The 21,703-nt window shown below is 40.3% G+C and overlaps 1 protein-coding gene across 1 annotated transcript in view; it reads left to right on the top strand.

Annotated features, from left to right (window-relative positions):
- The window catches only part of LOC126342867 (pseudouridylate synthase 1 homolog), a 109,214-nt gene that overhangs the window by 14,745 nt on the left and 72,766 nt on the right, over nucleotides 1–21,703 (top strand). The window contains exon 3 of the mRNA XM_050001892.1: nucleotides 18,366–18,532. Coding sequence (XP_049857849.1) covers nucleotides 18,366–18,532 — 167 coding nt within the window. The remainder of the gene's footprint in view (nucleotides 1–18,365; nucleotides 18,533–21,703) is intronic.

Below are 21,703 nucleotides of genomic sequence, written 5' to 3'. Positions count from 1 at the left end.
GGTTAATTGAAATGGCCTGGGAGTCGGGACAGGTTCCATCAGACTGGACAAAAGCAGTAATCACACCAATCTTTAAACATGGAAACAGAAAAGATTGTAACAACTACAGAGATATCTCTTTAATCAGTGTTGTGGGTAAAATCTTCTCGGGTATTGTTGAAAGGAAAGTGCGAGTATTAGTTGAAGACCAATTGGATGAAAATCAGTGTGGGTTTAGGCCCCGTAGAGGTTGTCAGGACCAGATCTTTAGCTTACAGCAAATAATGGAGAAGTGTTATGAGTGGAACAGGGAATTGTATCTATGCTTTATGGATCTAGAAAAGGCATATGACCAGGTTCGTAGGAGGACGTTATTGTCTGTTCTACGAGATTATGGAATAGGAGGCAAACTTTTGCAAGCAATTAAGGGTCCTTACATGGATAGTCAGGCAGCAGTTAGAGTTGACGGTAAATTGAGTTCATGGTTCAGAGTAGTTTCAGGGGTAAGACAAGGCTGCAATCTGTCGCCACTGTTGTTTATATTATTTATGGATCATATGTTGAAAACAATAGACTGGCTGGGTGAGATTAAAATATGTGAACACAAAAGAAGCGGTCTTGCATATGCGGATGACTTAGTTGTGATGGCAGATTCGATTGAAAGTTTGCAAAGTAATATTTCAGAGCTAGATCAGAAATGTAAGGACTATGGTATGAAGATTAGCATCTCCAAAACGAAAGTAATGTCAGTGGGAAAGAAATATAAACGGATTGAGTGCCAAATAGGAGGAACAAAGTTAGAACAGGTGGACGGTTTCAAGTACTTAGGATGCATATTCTCACAGGATGGCAACATAGTGAAAGAACTGGAAGCGAGGTGTAGTAAAGCTAATGCAGTGAGCGCTCAGCTACGGTCTACTCTCTTCTGCAAGAAGGAAGTCAGTACCAAGACTAAGTTATCTGTGCACCATTCAATCTTTCGACCAACTTTGTTGTATGGGAGCGAAAGCTGGGTGGATTCAGGTTACCTTATCAACAAGGTTGAGGTTACGGATATGAAAGTAGCTAGGATGATTGCAGGTACTAGTAGATGGGAACAATGGCAGGAGGGTGTCCACAATGGGGAAATCAAAGAAAAACTGGGAATGAACTCTATAGATGTAGCAGTCATGGCGAACAGGCTTAGATGATGGGGTCATGTTACACGCATGGGAGAAGCAAGGTTACCCAAGAGACTCATGGGTTCAGCAGTAGAGGGTAGGAGGAGTCGGGGCAGACCAAGGAGAAGGTACCTGGATTCGGTTAAGAATGATTTTGAAGTAATAGGTTTAACATCAGAAGAGGCACCAATGTTAGCACTGAATAGGGGATCGTGGAGGAATTTTATAAGGGGGCTATGCTCCAGACTGAACGCTGAAAGACATAATCAGTCTTAAATGATGATGATGATGATGATGGTTAGTTTTACTTGTTACAGTTTTCATTAGATATAACTTCACATGTTTTGTATATATAAGGGGTGTTATAAAAGAAATGAACTGGAGGCATAATTACAGAAACTAGTACCTGTATGTTAGATGTTTTGACCCTGGCTGTTGAAACACTTTTCCTACTGTGACACAAGGCAGTGAATGGCTGTCTCATAAAATTCCCGGGGCTGCAATGTTGACCAGTTCCGCATGTACAGATGGACATTGTCATCCGAGGAGAATTGTTTGCTCCTCAAAGCCTTTTTATGGGGACCAAAAATGGCGTAATCACAGTGAGACTGTATGAAGGGTGGGTGAGAACCTCCCATTTGAATTTGTGCAGGAGTGGAGCAGATAGATCCCATGGATGAGATTACCTTCTCGTTTTGATTTGATCACTTGGCGAAGGGTGGTCAAGGTTTGCGAGTAACACTGGGCATTCACTGTTGTCCCATGCTGCAGGAAGTAAATCAGTAGGGGGCCATCTTTGTCAAAGAAGAATGACAGCATAACCTTTCCTGAACTTGTGTGTACGATGACGTCCATCTGTACTTGCGGAACTGGTTAACATCACAGCCCTGGGAATTTAATGAGACAGCCATAAACTGCCTTGTGTCGCAGTGGGTCAGGTGTCTCAACAACCAGGGTCAATACTGCTAACATACAGGTATTGGTTTCTGTAATTACGCCTCCAGCTCGTTGCTTTTTGAACGCCCCTTATACATCCAAGAAGCTGACATACAGCGTATCTACATCCTCCTCTTCTAATCCTGGCAGCCTAGATAGGGTATCTGCAATTGGATTGTTCTTTCGTTTAATATATCATACGTGAAATCAATACTCCTGTAACGCCATTGCCCACCATAAAAATCTCGGTGTGAGCACCTTGCGCAACTGCAAGAAGCTGTGGGCTTGGTGATCACAATAGACTATTGTTTGTGACCCATATGAGGAATAATGGAACTTCTTGAAAGCCCAAACTACAGCTAATGCTTCCGGCTCAGTCATGGTATACAGAGTGCATTCCATAAGTAATGTGACCAATTTTTTTTCTGAAGCACCAGTACACTACAGCGTGTTGTAACCTGCTGGGATAAGTGGACGAGGGCGTTAGCTTCAAAACGCTTTTTGTCTCATATGGCTGCGAGCTGCTGGAGAATCAGGATGTGCGTTTCCGTCAACTCCGTTTTGAGTTTATGTAACATGGCACAATTCTGTAGAGCAACAGTACGCTATAAAATTTTGTGTTGAACTTCAGAAGTCCGCCACCGAAATGTTTCCATTACCTCAGCATGCCTTTGGGACTGATTGCTTCTCCAAATCCCAAGTTTTCCGATGGCACAAGTCATTCATGGAGGGCCGAGAGGAGGTCAACGACGAACCTCGCAGTGGGCGGCCATCAGCCGCATGAGTCAACGAAAATGTGACACGTGTGCACGATTGTTTGAACTCTGACAGATGGATGAGCCTTCAATTGATAGCACAAACTCAGAACATGTCAAAAACAACCGTTTTCCACATTGTGACTGAAGATTTGAACACGAGAAAGGTGTGTGCCAAACTCGTCCCAAAAGTGTTGACCAATGAACACAAGGACATGCGAGTCCTTCGGTTCCGAGAAATGTTGGAAATGTGTGAAAATGATCCTCATTTTTTAAGCTCAGTTATCAATGGTGATGAGTCGTGGATTCTGAGTACGACCCTGAGACCAAAAGGCAGAGTTCAGAGCGGCAAACACCATTGCCTCCCCATCCCAAGAAGGCACTCATGAGCAAGTCCAGTATCAAAACCATGCTCATTGTGTTCTTTGACATCAGAGACATTGTCCACCCGAGTTCGTTCCTACTGGGACGACAGTGAACTCAGCTTTGTACTTGTAAGTGCACAAAAGACTGAAAAGGAGGGTCTCGCGCTGCCAAAGCGACATCAAGGACACGTAGAAAAGTTCACCTTGACAACATGCCGAGTTACAGCGCCTTCATTTTCAACGACTTCCTGGCCAGGACCAAGACCCCCATTGATTCCCAAGCCTCCCTCCTCATTTAAAAGGAGCCTTGAAGGAAAACATCGGGACACGGTTGAAAGCACCCAGGTGCATGTTACATCAGCTCAAAGGACATTCCAGGATGTCTTCCAGGCATGGAAATACCACACCGTATCCACGCAAGAGGGTGTGATTTTAAAAAAATTTTGTTACTTGTACGGATATATTCAATAAATGATTTTTTATGAATTTGGTCGCATTACTTATGGAACGCATCTTGTGTACTCTTTCACAACTCGACAATACTCTACTTGCAAAAGCTATCGTGCAGAACTAGGATTGCCCATTAATTGTCTTAATTTGGAAAAGACAAGATCCTAATCCAACATTTGAAGAATCTGCCATCAAGCAAAAATCTATGCCCATACCTGGATGATGCAAAAATTTCACATTTACCATAGCATATTTGATTTTCTCAAATGCATACTGATAGCCATTTGTCCATTGCCTGGAAACATACTTTCTTAGCAAATTTACTAATGGCTCTGCATTCATAACTTCGTTTTCTATGAACCGTCAGAAAAATGAGGCTAAACCCAAAAATGCCTTAAGTTGTTTCTTATCCCTAGGCGAGGGAAAATCCTTAATATCACTTACATGATTTATTACAATAGACCCCATGAGGAAACACCTCCAAATGGCACGTCAATCCCTTAATAATTCCTGGCTTTTCTTCAAAAACCTGGATATATTTCTCCAAAAGATCTACCGATTGATCATTTTGTCCATTTTCCAATCCATCAGCAAAGCCTTTTCTTCCACTTGTTCTGCTGTCCCGAGTATCTTGCTTTCCTTTACTTGTTCTGTATGTTTACATCTCCTTTCTTTTCTAATGAGCTTAATACTATGCCCAGTACAGTAATTTCCAATGCTCCTTTCTTCCTTGATCAGATCAACCTGTACCATTTCCCTATTATCACAAAAACTGACTTTACTGGATGAGAAGTCTGTTTTTAAGTTGTTCTCCCTCATAGTCTCTAACCCGATGATACAATCTTCTATTAATTTTTAAATTTCTTGGAACATGCAGTTTATCGCTGTATTTCCTATCCTTACGTGTAGCAAATCTGTATCCAGACTGGTTGCAGGTGGGTATTGAAGGCTCCAGTGATTTACAGTTTCGTATTGGCAATGTGAGTAACTCTGTCTTCTGGGATAGCTGTTCAAATAAATTGTTGGAGATCACATTTATCGCAACTCTGGTATCCAAGATTACTCTGATAGGCATTTCGGCACAGATCGCTGATATTGGCACTTTATTATAATTTTGTTCCCCAGGATTTACGTCTTCCGTTAACTCCTCATTGGTCCTCTTTCCATCATTGTACCTAAACAAATTTTACAGGTGATTGCTTGCACCCCATTACTTCTGGGGCGTAATCCGGTCAGATTCAGTTTCAATTGCCCGGTCTAACCTGCCCGTTGTTGTCATCGGTTCCTTCAACTATGACCGGTGGTTGTTCTCACCATGCTTGTTTATTTGTTGGCCTTGGCCTCACTTCTTATATGGTTTGATTACTTTGCCCTCAGTTTCTTCAGTCATTATGTACAGAATTGTACCTCCTTTCAAATCGCTTCTGTCCATTTCTGTTCGGCTCATAATTGCTTCCATTATTCTGCTGTTCCACAAAGTTTCTCGATTGTTATAACCATTATTTGTATTGCTTTGATGAAAATTATCCATTTGTCTTACATTCTTTCTTCTGTTATTACTGTTTTTAACTGTCTGCTTATTTTCCATTTGATAAGATTTATTGTAATTATTTCTTACTCTTTCTGCCCCCTATAACAAATTGATTGAATCTACTGCAGACATGACTTTTTCCAGAATATCTTCTGAAACATGCAGCAGTTTTTCCCTGATCTCCATCAGAAGCTGAGCTTTGATGATCATTATCATATTTTTGTGATTTATTGGTTGATCTCAACATCTTGCTTTATTCAAATATTTTTCGAAGTATCTCCTTAAGTTCTCGTTTCGGGAAGAGAAGGGTTATGTACTTCCTTTTTCAATCTCTCCTGAATGCCTCTTGACCAGTATTATTGAGGAATGTCTATTCAAATTGTTCGTAGGTGTGACACTTGTATATTACATCAGTCACGCACAGACTACCACCACTTTTAATGTAACCTGATATATATTCAATTTTCTGTTGATCAGACCAAGCTGGTGGTAACACTCCACTGAATTGTGTGATAAATACGGCAGGATTTAATGTCGACTTCTCCGGAAAATTCATTTTGGAATTGTCTATGCTTTAACATTTTCTCTTCCATGATAGATCTGGTATAATCACTCATAGGTGAATTACTTCCATACATCTGTTTGTTTGGGCTTGTATCCCTGCAGTTCTTCTATCCTTTGAGTGCACGTTTGCAAATTCTGTGTAATTTTTCCTTTCCATCTTTGGAACTCAGTTCCTATCTGCTCTTGAACGTCCTTCAACTCGTGACCTATTTGGCGAGGTAATGGTAGACCTTCACTCACTATATTCTCTACCTTCCTAGATACCAAACAACAGATAATATCACAGTTGTCTAATCTTTGCTTAAACTGCTGGGGTTGTTCTTGGAACTTTCATTCCATTAGACCTACACATCCAGATGCTATTTCTGTTACTGTTGAGGCCAGGTTTTGTACCTATACTTCTACCGTTCGCTGTCTCCACTCCGCACGGTTTTAATTTCACTGTTTACACTGTTTATTTTGATCGGAAATTGTTCATGGGTTTGCTTCATACTATTTATTTATTTCCTGATTTCTATCTGTTCATTAGTCAAAGTACTCACATTAGCTAATACTTCAACAAAATCTTCCCATTGTGGGCAGTTCATTCACTTTATTGGTTATATCCTTCACTTTTTCAGCTAACTCTGCTTGTTCTGTAACTAAATTGCTCACAGTGGCGGTCAGATTTGTTACTTTAGCCACTATATTTGCCTGTTCCATAGCTATGGCTTCTACATTTGCAGAAATAGCCATCTGCGCAGCTGACATATTCGCTTGAGCAGCAGACATAGTCGCTTGCTCAGCTAACAGTTTCATCTGAGTAGCAGACATTTGGACTGTTCCGAAGCTAAATTTTGAACTGTTGTTGAACTATTCGCTTGTGTAGCAGACATAGTCATTTGAATATTAGACATGTGAGACTGTTCTGAAGCTAAACTAGATGCGGTATTCATCAAAAGTTTCATTTGATTTAAGTGCTCAATCATAGGATCTTTGCATTCTCCTTGGCTAGCATCTACTGCTTGCCCTGGGTTTTGCTCATCACCAATGGGCTGCACATTCACATTCTGTTCCCTCTGCATTTTAAGGAGACCACATCCTGCCTATTGAACCCGTGTTAATTTAGGCAAGTATTTGACCCATTTCTGAAAAAAACTATTTGATGCAGGACCTTAATATTTTACTGTATGTTACACGATGCTAATAGAGTCAATTGTACTAAAATCTACTTTATCCATTTTATAGTTTTTAAGAAATATTTTTTAAAAATTTATTAACAAAAAAAATTAAGTTTTTCTGCATAAAATATTTTTTGTGGACTTCCTAAGGGGGGAATATTGATGAATGGAGTAACAGAGGTGGCTTTTCATGTTATGCAGAGTCTCTGAAAATTTCATTGATTCATCTACGATAGTTTCTGGTATAATGGGTCATATGCATGGAAAATTTTAGTTGGCAGAAAGTTGACTTTAAAGAAAAAGCTTTTTAAATTTGCTACTTTCAGTTAATTAAAACTGTCCTGCTTCATATGATGTCCCTTATTTGTCCTCTAGCAGGTCTTCCAGCTTTTTTTTTTTTTTTACCTTCCTGAATGTTTGTCTTGCTTTCTTGGCCTTATTAGATGCAGACCTGTCTGCATCGGCTAGCCTCATTTTATCGCATTGTTGCAGCTCAGCGATCATATTTTCACCAGGATTGATTCCCAGCTTTTTCAGTACCCAATACTTTCCAATATTACCACAATTGAATGTGATAATAGCATCATGAAGTCCTAGTTTCATTGTATGCTTGCCTACAAATACAAATACAGTTTTAAGAAGACCATGCAGACATTTCCTTAGAAGGTCAGGATGAGCCAAGTCTCTGAAAATAGGTTTAATTGCTGTAATAATGGCAGCAGGAAGAGAATGCTGGTGAGAATAAGATTCTCCACTTGCAGAGCCCTATTGTATTTCCACCACTAATTTTCTCGTGATGGACATGATCCATGACATGGCTTATCATCATTAGAGGACTTATGGAAGAATATGGTCCAAACATCTCTCTTCATTAACTCCAGATTTTCTTTATTTCTCCTAATTGCCTGCCCTTAGTATACATGCAAGTTTTCTATTTCAGTTTTAGTTAACCGACTCTGGCCGGTCAACAATTTTCCATCTTCTAATTCTTTTCCTCTCATATCAACAGTTAGTTTTCTCAGCCTTGTTCCCAAACATTTTTGAACATGGACTACACATTCTATTTTGCTAATAATGGCATCTCCATATGGCTTAGAATTCATACTCCATGAACTTCCGTACCACCACTTGTTCCTTTAAAATTAACCACACAGTTGTTTTCTTTATGTTCATTGACTTTACAACATTTGCAATATTTAGACATTACCTCCACATCTAACATTTTACTGTTGTTTACACTCGTGGCAGTCACTACTCCATTCAGAGAAGTATGTCCTCTTTTCTGCCAACTTCCATCAAGTACAACTACAATATCCAAACATCCATCATTTTCTTCCACTGCTTCCCTAGCAGTTTCTTGCTTTCCTCACTGACCTCACATGCAGCTTTCTCTAATATTTCAGTCAGTTTTTTGAATTTATTTGGTGGTTGATGTAAGTTCATCACTGAACAAAATGTTCTCCCTGCAGCCACACACTTGCCAATGGATTGTAAGGCATAAACTAATCTAGTATTGATTACATAAGGGCCACTTGCATCTGCTTTTGAAGAACTCATAAATGAAATCACAGCTGAGCATTTAGTGCAAATTAAATCCAAAGCAGTTGCTAGGCCTTTTCTCCCACTGGCACTCTCACAAATTTTCATGCTCTGTGACTCACCACACAGTATACATTGTACAAATTTAGAAATTACATCTGATAATATTCTCAAATTTATAATAATGTTACTGCACCCCTTGTGACTTACAGTAAATTTGTTGTAACTCTCTTGAAATTATGAGAGCTTCTTTGATGTTGCACTTGTTGAAGAATTACAATTAGAAACATCGTTGCCAGGTGACATAACCTCTTGCACAAAAAGCTTTGTAAATTTTTTTCCTCTAATTTGTTGTTTCTTGAGAATGCCTTTACATTTTGTCATCTTCAATAAACACAACAAAACACACGTAAACAAGCACTGCAAACGTAAGTATAGCAACTACTCACTATCACACTTGAACAACATTAACCGTGTGTTTGAAAGCGTGTTGTTTACAAGAAGCAGAAACAAAAGAATACCAACCGTTGCATTCCAAGGATAGCCAACATACTCAGCAGTAAAAAAAAAAATATCCCTAACGTGCTATGTAGGGGATATAAAGATCTAAAATATTTGCAGAAAAGTAAGTGACAGAAAAGTGGGCATGGCACATAAACACACCTGGTAGGAAAATGCTCTTTAAATGCTTGGAAAAAAAAGCTGGGTCTTAAAAGTACGGGCAAAATGTTATGTGTGATTGTTGGAAGCAACATGAAAAGCCCGGTGCAAAGGTATTGAATCTTGTTATGAATGCAAAACTGTTCAAAGCCATGAGAGGTGAACACCATCTTTTGGGATGCCTTCAACTGCAAATAGTTTTTCAAGGCTGGGATGATAGTAGCAGAAGGGACCTGGGATATGGATAACACAAATGGAAGTTAGGAAAGGAATCATTCACAATCAGCCATAAGGAGCGTAAAAAGGAGCTAACAAAATCTAGGAGTAAACATTGTCATGGCTGGGGAGGTGCAGCTTCATGAGCCTGACAGGCGGAACATTAACAGACAAGGTCTGTGATATTGGGGTGGGCAGTTTGCAAGAGGTGCGGTACTCACAACTGAAGAGACGGGAGAACCAGGGCACTGCAGTGCCTCTGGGACCCATGACAGGATCTGCACAAAGTGAGCACGGCGGTGCTTGCAAGTGGCAGCTGTGATGTCACATGATGTTAAGGGGAATGCTGAAATGGCCAAATCCAGATCTGAATGAATCTGGGAACACACTAATACATGTTGTTCAAAAGCTGAATCAGGTCTCGTTGGAAATCGAGACAGGACATCCACATTATTGTGTAACATCGCTGCCGGGTAGTGGTTAGAGTAGTGAAAATTAGACAAGAACAGCACCAAGTGCTATTGTCAAGGATTGACTGGTTGCTAAACAATGGTCAGTGGTCTGTGACAAGATGACATTTCTGTCCATAGAGGATTCATTTAAATTTCTAGACTGTATACTTGATACTGAGGGTCTCTTATTTTAATTGATAGTACTGTTATTGGGAGGTAATGTGCAATAGGGCACTCAGTGCCATTGGAGTATTTATGGCAAAGAACTGCACCTATACCATGGAGATACGCATTAATCACTGTTACCAGTAGCAAACTGCAGGCCCTTATGTTGTCAAGCATGATGCCTGCTTAAGGCAGTCTTTCAAATACTGGTAAGCTTATCGACAGAGAAATACAGGTAAGCTTGTTGACAGAGGGGTGACCATTCGAAATTCACATTCGAAGTCATAGCAGTACAGTGGGAAAGAGATTTCAAGTATGTTTGCAATAATGTGCCCATAATAGTTGATATTAACCAGAAACACTTGTAGGTCTTCTGCATTTGAAGTTGGCTGCACTTTGTCTTTTGTTGCAAGATAATCTTCTGTTGGTTTGATCCATTGGCTGATAGTTTGAGCACCAAATATGCCATGGATAGTTGCATGAAAGAACAAAATTGAACCATAAAATGCCAGAATATGGTGGAGACTGATGAGAATCCAAAAGGTAACTCAATTGTAACAGGAGAGTGTGTGATGTATTGGGCACTGGGTATGGTTTGATGCTGTAGCCAAGGGAATTTGAAAATATGCCTCTAGGAGTTCAGTTTCACTGGGTAAGGTGCCATGGCGTAATTTTGCAAAGAGTTCATCTGCAGTTGGTAGGGGGTAAATGTGCATTTCGGCTTGTGTGTTTATCATATTTGTAAAGCCACCACAAAGTCTCGAAGTGCTATTAGGTTTGCATACTGTTACCAATGGGGTGGCCCATTAACTATAGAAAGCAGCATTAACACACCTTCAGGAGTGATTCAGTCTGACCAGGCACATGAAACAATAGTCAGTCCTAACCCCCCCTCTCCCTCCCTCCCTCCCTCCCTCTGTTGCCAACACCAAAACTGAGTTTATTGTGCTGTATTTCTCCTTGTCATTTTATAGAAGCCATCCAAGTTAAGGAATAGTAAGAGACCCTTTACTAGACCTTTGTTAGCCACAATTTCTTCAGGAATTAATGACCCACATGTTTTGTGCTCGTTGGCCTCCAGTGTTTTGCATTGGAAAATTGAATGTGGTGAAGTTTCATCCTTTGTAATATCCACTAGCAAACGACTTTCTCTATGTTCATCATGTGCAGGTGTTTCCTAAAGTTCCCCTGGACAATCTTTATACCTGTCTTGACTTTAACCTACCTCCTGTTCAACTCCAGGATGCAGAACACCTCATTAGCTTGCTATGTTTTTGGTCTTCCAATATTCTACGTACTGTCTCATGATTAAGCTACGTCGCTTAGCTTTTACCATTGCCTCAGTGGTTGTTAAGACAGATTCTGGTCCATGGTGCCCAGGTCAGCCTGTCAGCTTATTCGTTACCATTAATTCTCAAGTGACCGGGGATGCACAGCAAGTTTACCCTGTTGCTTTCCCCTAGATTCTTGTGTGTTTCATAGTATTCTGCACTGATCTTTGATCTCGTGAATACAGATACGTAGATTCTTGTCTGCACATGCTGTAATAGTGAATATCTCCACCAGGGATACTAGCCAACTTCCCCAGAGGGACTGCCCTCTCCAGTTGAGGTTTTAATCTGTATACCCCAGCTCTGGCACCCTTGTTTGTGCACAACCTGTCGATAAACCAGACTGTGTCACCTGAATGGCATCATGCTTCATTCTTCAACTGCTCCCTAATGACTGTGATTACATAGAAACATTCATTGAAGCAGCTGACCATTCATATGTTTACCACATTCATTGTATTAGTGTGGGATTCTGTACATCCTAAAGATATCCAGTTTTTAAACTGTATGCCCTACTGCAGCCTCCATTGTAACCCAAAGATGTAATGGTCACATGTCCAGCTTGGTCTTCAGTCCAGCAGTAAGAGTGTTGCTAATTCTATCCAGTAAGACTAGGCAGGCTAATCTCCACACTTTTTTGAGCTACTTAACAGCCACTTTCTGTTTTCCTTTATTCCATCATACTGTAGCCCCATAAATTACGGGATTTTATTACAGAGGTGTAAATCCTTCACTTCCTCTTGGCACTAAGACCCCAGTTTTTTTCTAAAGGCCTTGCTAGTTCACATAAGAGCACATTTGGGCTTGTAACACATTTATGTGAGGGGTCTTTGCAACCAGGGTTACCCCAAAATACTTCAGTACTTCCTGTACTTGAGTTTCATCGAAGAGCTTAAGATTCCAGCATGTGTCCTGGATATGCCGCTTCATGGATGCTACTACTACAGTTTTCCGGGGACCAACATTTTGATCCTGCTTCCTACACCAGTTTTACACAACATTCATAGTGCATTGTGCCCGTGTTCTAACAGTAATTGCAGATTTGCCAGTGATTACTGTGACTAAATTGTCTGTGTATCCATGGCAAAAATGGTGTTTAGTATTTAGCTCTTCTGTGAGCTCATTCACATCTAGATTCCAGAGTAATGGGGACAAGATCCTACCTTCCAGATGCCCTCTAGGGGTTTCACCACCATTTTCACATCCATCATGGTGGCTTCTACCTTTTGCCTACCAAGCATGATCTTAATGAATCTACATATAGTGGTCCTGATGCAGTTCTCTACTTTAACCAAGGATTTGAAACTGGTGTAAGCCTCCTCAGTATCCAGGAAGAAACAGAGTGGTATTTCACGAAAGTGTGTTGCTTTTTATATCTTCACAAGAATTTGGTGAAATGCTGTTTCCCATGATTTTCCGGATTTATATGCATGTTGGTTTTCATGTAGAGGAACCTCATGTAACATCCTTTCACTAATGTGCATGCTAATCAGTTTTATCTGTAGGAGAAAGGAGAACAGACTGACCGGTCTCATTTCCTTAGCCTTTGAATTAATTCTCCCTGGCGTTGGAATAAAAGCAAGTCACTGTCCTTCAAGGATTAGGAATTACTCCTGCAGCTAAACTGACTCTAAATAGTCTGCATAGGAATGTGATTAACCCATCTGCTGCTTGTTGTAGCAGAGCCGGAAAGATATCATCTGGGCCTGGTTGAAACATTCCTGCCAGCCACTGGATCATCTCGATATCTATACATACTGTGGCAGATTCCCAGTTCTTCCATTGGTTACTTGTAAACCATTACTGCAGGGGCTAAATCTTGATCTGAATCATCTGCAATAGTGTACTGGGGAAATGAGTCTTGAGGAGTGCTTCTCATTTATTGATCTAGTATAATCATGATTCTTCCTCCTCATTGTGCCCTCTGGATTTGTTGGCATCCTAGTGAGGAATTTGCAAAGACTGGCTCTAGCAACTATACCTTCTGCCTTGTTGCAGAATGTCTTCCAGGATGATTGTTTCACTTACTTAAGACCAAGAGTGTATTTAACAAGGGACTACCAATATTTTGTCAATTGTCCTTTTGTTATTGCAAAGTTAAACAGTCTTCTTGCTCGCTTTCTTCTCAATTCCAGATTATTGCTCCAACAAGGTACAATCATGTTTGTGTACTTCTTGCATTGAAAGATTTTCTAAATACGAGGTCACAATGACAGCCATTACCTCATTATCCATTTTATGTAAGTCTACTGGATTTGTTATTAAAGTTTTAACTTCGGATAGATGTAAGTTTAGGTCCTTCCTATACAAATCCTAATCTGTTTTCCTAGGATTCCTATAGCCCATGGCCTGTGTAATACCTATTTCCACCCTAAACTTAATGTATCTGTGCCCATGTAAGGATATGCCATTCCTGCATGCCATTGTTTGATGTAACTACCAATTAAGATGGTCCCAAAAGTTATGTCAGTTACTTCCTCCCTTCCACTGTTCCTCAAGATAGGTTCCTTACCCCAAGATATCTAGGTTACTCTTTAATATGTAGTGAAATATGTATTCACCTCTGCTGTTGGCGTCACTACTTCCCCACACCAGGTTGTGAGCATTGCCGTCACTATCAACCATTAGTTGCTCATTCAGCTGTGGGCACCTATCAGCCTCATCACTTCCTGGCATGGTGGGATGCTGTCCTGTCGAGGCCGATACCACTTCTTTCATGCTCCATTCCTTAATGCCGTTTCATTCTGATGGCCAGGAAGACCCTAGAACAGAAATTCACCTTCGGCGTGAATGAAATTCCATTTTTAACACAAATGAATGTTCTGGGTGTGTTTAGATTCCCCGTGTAAATCAAACCAGTTCTTCTGAGGCCTTATACACCCTCTTTACACCTTTTATCAGGCTCACGTCCACCTCTTTTCTTGCCAGATTGTGACTCAAGGTGATGGTTGCCCCCTTACTGTTATGCAGGTTCATCTGTAACATTTTTGGCTGCCAACTTTGATGTTGTTAATCGTCCTGACAGTCACCAGCTAGAACACAAAATGCAGTTTTACATCTTATTTTTGCATTGCCTTCAGGGATTTCTCTCTTATTTCCACCATGAATGTTTAGCTGTCAGTTCCAACCTTAGTGTAAATGACACTCTAGTTGCCTGTCAAGACTGTCTGGTTCTGAACACTGCTTTCTGTAATAGGGTTTCTGGGGGAACATCCTTATGTAATTTTGGTGTGAAGGTTAATATTTTATCAGTCTTGAATTGTTCTGCTGCTGTCTTGACCAGCAGCTTTCCCTCATTCCACAGAGGTAACTTGAACACCAGTTTTTTCAGCCAGTCCACTGTCCACATCATCTCACGTACAAAGATCAGAGCATCCTTAATGATATAGACCCTCTTGAATTTGGGGTCTTGGTTCATGTCCTCCCTAATTTTTTCGAAGTACACCATCTAGATTAGCTCCTCCTGCTGTGAGATGATGATAATAAGTGGGTTGCCTTGTTGAATAAGTGCCCTCCAAAAAACTGACATTCGAGTGCAATAGGTCTGATTCCCTCTCTCCTACCTTGGCTTTTTGTGGACCGTGTTGCTCCTGTTTGCTGGGAGTAACAGTCTTGCTACCTGTTTTAGGGGTAAGGGGCCTGTTTATCTTCGTCAGTTTGTTGCCTCATTGAGTACATTGGTTCTTGTCAGACCACCAAAGTTAAGCAATGCTTTTGTTGTCAATAAAGGCAAAGGGGTGAAGGGATGGTGGCATTAATTTCCTTATTAACAGACTTTGTCCTGTATTCAATTCCAGACCTCTTTAAAGTGTTTCAACAATACCACAGGACCTGTCCTTCATTTTGGGACATTCCTTTTGTGGGATTATTAGATTCAAGACTTTTTAGTTCCCTCCACTTATTCTTAGTAAGCCATTCCTTTCCTTCCTTTCCTCTTTGTTATCTTAGAATTTTCGTCCTCTATGCACCAGACAAGGCTGTAATTTTGATCTGGTCCAGCTTCTCAGTAACTTTTTCCATTCATGGAACTAGTCCCTCGCCTGTAACAGTTGTGGAAACAACTTCTGTTGGCACAGCACCATCTGTCTGTGTTTGATACATGTGGAACATCAAGTTCATCAGTCTTGTTTATTTTTCTACTTTCATCCAGTTTGCTTCCACAAGTATTGGGGACACCTATCGACTGATACCAGCTGAGCCCTGTACTACTGCAAATATAATTACTAAGGGAGGTTGCTTGTTGTCCCAGATGCTCCATTTGTGACACATCATTCCATGTGCCATGCACCTCTCAGCATGGGTCACGTCACACCTTGTGTTGGGCGAATGCTTTCATTTTGTCCCACTCCTTCCACCCAGTACACATTTTCATGTGATTTGGATGACCCAAGAGGGTGTACTTATCTCCCTCATCTCTGAAAGTGCCTACTTTTGCATGGAGTCAAGCTCCGTGGACAAAAGCAGAGGCACTATTGATGGGGCTTCATGAGTGAGTCTCTCTCATTCTGTTTTGAGGGTGTCCTTTAGAGGCCAGGGGCACTGAGCAAGCTTTGAAGAAGTGTGAAGTAGGCATCACCATAAGAATGACATAAACTTGGAAATCAGCTACTTTCTGCGACCTAGGAAAGATGATTTGAGCATATGTATCACAGATAGCATTTAAAGTAGGGCATAGTCCTTCAGATTGTATGGTGTATACTGTTTCATAAACAGCATGGAGTGAGGCTACCCCAAAAATGTTATTCACTTTGGGATCAACTGTCACAAGAAAATTTACTGTGACTGGGTTGTCAGTAAAACTGAAAGTTTCCATAGGCCTCAAGATATGTCCCTGTTTCCTGCAAGATTGGAGACTCTGAACTTACATAAGGTTTGATTTAGCAAGGATATAGAGACAGCAGGGTGAAATAGCAGTTTTACTGAGAGCTTGCCTATGCATGTATCTAAGTATGTTTGCTGTGCTATGTTCCTGAGAAGTCTGCACTTCTGTGAATTCGTTGTTCACTTGGTTCACTTCCACAGGTGAGAGTGTGTGTTTGTGATGGAGCTACTACACCATACCTCCTGCAGATGCACTTTATTTTGCCATACCTGTGGCATGCTGTGTGAGTGGTGAAGGAAACAATATTTACTGCCAGGCAGTGGCTCTGCCATTGAGATGGCCCGTAGCTACATTTGTTGTTGTCAGTGGGATCATCCAAGCTGTGGAGTAGGTGAGAGCCATGCTGGAGATGACGTGACATCCTACATAACCAGTGCCAGGGAGCTGACTGTCATGTCTTCTGTTGCAAACAAACTCTGGGCTGTCTGAACAGTTTCAAACACTTGAGCTATTGCTTTCATCAGAGACTGATATGGTTTCCTCAGTGCGTGGTTTCTCACTTTTGAGTCAATGGTAAGACACATTATAATGTCCTTGATTAGAGAGTCAGGGTAGCTCTACTCATGCAAACATTCATACAGTTCCTGCCTAATCTGTGTAAGTTGGTGGCCCAGGTTGTGTATGGTTGATTGGATCCTTCTTTTGCTTCCAAAATTCTAACCTGGATGCAGTGACATGTTTCTTCATTGAAAACTGTTCTTGTAATAAATAAAATGTGCTCGCAACTCAAGTTCTTTGGCTCTAGTTTCTGTGTTAGGTGATACAGTTCAGGACTTCCTGACAAGAAAATGGCGTTATGTCTTTCCATGATGGAAATTTGTCAGTCTGTAAAATGTAGATGCAGTCATTGGCGGTAAGTTTCCCACTTTTCTCTTTCTTTGTTAAAAGGTGGGAAAACCATAAATATGGGTGGCATGGAAGACTTACCTGCTACATTGGTAACATTTGTACTTTTATAGAATAAAAAAATCCACATTAATTGTGAGTAATTTCTTAATTTATTGCTAGATTGGTTGTTAAGCCAAAAGCTTCATCTTCAGGTGCCACTAAATAATTATAAAAACATAAATGAGTGGTGGTTGGGTGAGTGGGTGAGTCAGTGATGGGCATTGGGGTCATGCCCCGTTAAATGCATGCATGGTAGTGTAGGGCCAGCAAGCACAGGTCCTGCCAGAACAACATGACATGAAGTATAGTAGTTGCTGAAGTTGCTCCTTGATGACAACCCACACTCTATTTTGCAAAGGTGACCTATACTCAAAATTAATGGAGAATGCCCCCAGTTTATTTGAGAGATTGACATATGTTAGGCAATGCTCCCTGGTGCAGTGCAAGCAGACATTAAGTAAGCAGTCACAGCAGTATCCAATTCAGGCAGTTTCACGTTAAGTAAGCAATCACAGCAGTGTCCAGTCCAGGCAGTTTCAAACCCCAGTCAGTTACTAACAGAGTCTGAAGAATAAACACCTGTAAATGAAGTCCATAGTGAGAACCAAACCAATAGACCGACCAGCAAACACTTCCACTGCACCGTTACCTGGCTCAAATTAGCCATGGGCCAGCTTATACACAAGATTCTGGTAGGTTTGATAGCACTACTAAAAAAAATTTAGTATTGTGCATGAACATAAAGAATGACAAAATTTTCCACATGCTGTATTTAAGTTGTGTAAGTGGCCAAAAATGCAAACTGCACTCCCCAGAAAAAATTATTATGCTCCATGGAGGCCACTGCTTAAAGGTTAACACCTCTTTATCATTTCCTTTACGTTATTTTGAGATACATCTTTGTTACAGAGGAAGTAATTTGAGTTATGATTATCTGTTGTTATTTTATAAGAAAAGGTGGTTTTTACTTCAGAAATACTGTATTCTTAAATTGCTAAAATATGGTCATTCCCTTTCAGTTGCTGTGTGGAATTCTTTTTTTTTTTTCCTTTCGAGGCATTCTATTCTTTTTTGTTTACGTTTTAGTTGATTATCTTGAACAGTAAACAAATTTTTTTATTACTTTAGCAAGTGCACTGATCACAGAATATTGAGGTATTTATAGAGGAATAATGCAGATACTCATTTCAACAGTAACCTAGCTAAATTTAAATATCCTTTAAATTGATACAGTATTGGCATTGTTAATCTATGTGAGGTTTGTTTGTAAATTTTGTTTTTCACTTGGTACAATATTGATGTAAATCACTGTTATTCTGATTTTTTATTTAGAAATCCAGGAGCAAAGACTATTGAGGAAGATTTACTAACTGCTATGTTGAGAGCTGGTTTTATACCCGAGGAAGCTTTTACATCACCACAACAGATACAGTTTCAGAGGGCAGCACGTACAGATAAAGGTGTATCAGCAGCACGCCAGATACTCTCTCTTAAATTGCGTAAGTGTTTAATATTTTCCTCCAGAGTAGTGTTAACAATAAATTATCCTCAAAAGACTGTGAACCTGATGATGTAATTGTAACACCGGAAATGCATATCAGAGTTTCTTAGTGTGTTTGAACACTTGCATGTGTAACTGAGTTCCAGACTAGATACAGAAGTAATAAGTTTCTTGATATTTAGTAGTTGTGTGAAAACTGGTACATTTATTACTTGCAATTAGAACAGTATCAGTAATAGGTGATTCAGAAAAAAAAGACATTAGCACACACTTATGCAAGTCAGGCAACTTTCTATTTCCAATGTATTTTATCTGTCACAGGCTGATGAACATAGCTTTCCATGATCTTGATTATGTTAAATAATAATTAATTTTTTAATATTTCATTTTTTAAAGCACAGTTCATCAGTGTGCACAAAATATCCTATAAAATTTTAGTGTTATGTGCATTAGAAAATTTCTGTTGGGTCTTAATGTACGACATGAATTATTATAGTAATGAAAATTTTAGAATAAAATCAATATGTAAACATATAGTCAGTCTCTCACACACACGTTATTGCTACACTGCTCATAGACTCACTTGAAGATCATATAAAAATTGGAAATGCCAAACATTCTAACTGACAAAAATCACACTTTTCAGAGGAACCAAAAGCCAATGTATCATTTTTTGTACATAACTTATTTGTATCCTGAAACAATGAACAGGTATTCCAATACCACAGAATTATGTTACTTATCTCATATGTGCAAAAATTGTGAGACAAATTAGAAAATAAATAATTTATTAAAAACATTCTAGATGCCATATCAGGGGACTAACTGGTTCCAAGTGCCAGTAAGAAAGTTTTTTTTTTTTTGTTTTAAGTGCCATTAATATTGAGGCACTACATTTTATTTGTGGTAATACAAATACAGGAATGAAACAGTAATGTTTCAACTAGTAGAACTGAAGCACAAAAAATCATTTCTCATATCTTTTTAATATTTTACACAAGAATAAGAAAATTAAATTGAAGGAAATAAATCTCTTATTACTGTCTTCAGTCTCTTACACAACTCCATGCCTGTGATCAGATGTTGCAAAGTTTACTGTGGAACTCTGTGCTGTTGTGGAAGTATTGGCAACATTATCAACATCTTTCTGTTTTGCAACTGATAAACGTAACTGATGCCATACATCAACCATGCTCTTCCCTCTTCTTTTGAATACACTGACTCTTTTCCATTCTTCTGTTTCAGAGTAAGAATTTTTAATAGCTGTTTGAAAAGTATTATGAAAGGATATTCAATGTAAAGATGACACTTTGAGTTGTAGACTGGCACGTTGAAAAGATAGTTACATATAAGCTTTTGGCCAAAGCATAATTCAGAAAAGGAAAACACACACACATTCACACAAGCAAATTCTCTCTCTCTCTCTCTCTCTCTCTCTCTCTCACACACACACACACACACACACGCGCATACACACACACACACACACACACACACACACACACACACACACACACACATACACATACACACATACGCGACTGCTCTCTCCACCAACTCTGGCCATAGTACAACTGAAATATGTTGAACAGGAGCAACAATGTGGAGTTGTTGAGGAATGGTGGAGGGATAGCAAGGTATGGGTAGGGGAAGACGGATCAGTGCTGCATGGTGGGGTTTGCAGGGACTAGAGGTGGCAGAACAAGGCTGTCAAGTGCAGTATCGGGAGGTTGTGGGGGAGGGACAGGGCAGGAAGCAGAAAGGAGAGCAGCAGGGAAGGGGAAAAGACTGGTGGGTGTGCCAGCAGAAAGCAGCACACAGTGAGGATGAGGAGACGTGAATTGGGAGGAGGTAAAATGAAACTGTTGGTGGAGGGTATGGGACAGTAGGTTATAATAGGAGGAGGCAGGGATGATTCCAGGAGTGGAGTCCTTTCACAGGTTTATCCTACCCCATCAGAGGATGGGCTGTCTGTGAAAGCAGCTATGTTGTGTACCAGCTCTGCTGCAATCATTGCTCAGCTTTTTATTTGGCACGACTACTAACCAGCTGCCAACCATGCTGAATCACCCAGTGGTCCAATATGCAGCTGAACACAACATGCTTGATTTCAATGGCTGCTTCACAGCTGGGGCCATCTCCTTGATCCTGTCCACCACCAGCTTTTTTGAACTGTCCAGGTGGGAGTTATCCTTACAACACATTCTCTGTTCCTAAAATCTTCCCAGCATCAACTTACGGTAACCTACTTTCCCAATGCTCTCCATCCAACTATTTTTGGCCCCTCTGTCCTGTCAGCTCCTCCTATTTCACGACGCCTCTCATATTTTGTGTGCTGCTCTCTGCCAGTGCACCCCTGGTCTTGTCCTTTCTCTGCTCCTCTCCTTCCTCCTTCCTGTTTCCCTTCCCCTCCCTCCCACCCCTCAACTCCCAATGCTGTGCTTGGCAGCCTTGTCCTGCCAGCTCTAGTCCTGCATTCTCCACCATGCAGCACCGACTCATTTTCCCCTACCCATAGCTTGCTATCCCTTCCTCAACCCCCTCTGGATTGTTGCTCCTGTTTGACATATTTCAGTTGCACTCTGGGCGGAACGGCTGCATATAGCAGTCATTAATGCATAAGATGTGCTTGCTTGTGTGAACGTGTGTGTGTGTGTGTGTGTGTGTGTGTGTGTGTGTGTTTATTTTCTGAAGAAGGCTTCTGACAAAAGCTTATATGTAACCATCTTTTCAATGTGCTTCTGTGCAACTCGATGTGTTATCCCTATGGTGAGTAGCAATCAACCCTATTCGTAATATTGTTGGTATTCCAACATGGACTTTCCACTGTTAATAGCAATTTGAGATTTATGAGTATAAAATTTTGACCATACTGTATTTGGAGACTTGAAATGCTCAGCAGACTTCCTAACCTCACAGTTTGGTGGCCATTTATTAGCAACAATAACATTTTTCTTTCTTTCTTAATTATATTTTTGAGAACCAACCGCATTGTTTTGTCTACTCATTTCTCCAGCTTTTTTAGTATTTTTGAAACCCAAACTATCTCCAATTACAAAGCCATTTAATTGATAAAAAGAAAAGCTTACATGCACTTTGCATATTGCCCATACTGTGCATTGGCTAAATGGGGGAGATCTTGATGCACAGCACTTGGAACTCTAGACGG

Source organism: Schistocerca gregaria, chromosome 1 (genome assembly GCF_023897955.1).
Source record: "Schistocerca gregaria isolate iqSchGreg1 chromosome 1, iqSchGreg1.2, whole genome shotgun sequence".
Lineage (NCBI taxonomy): Eukaryota > Metazoa > Arthropoda > Insecta > Orthoptera > Acrididae > Schistocerca > Schistocerca gregaria.
The sequence above is the reverse complement of the archived record's forward strand: the minus strand, read 5'-3'. Positions and strand labels throughout refer to the sequence as shown.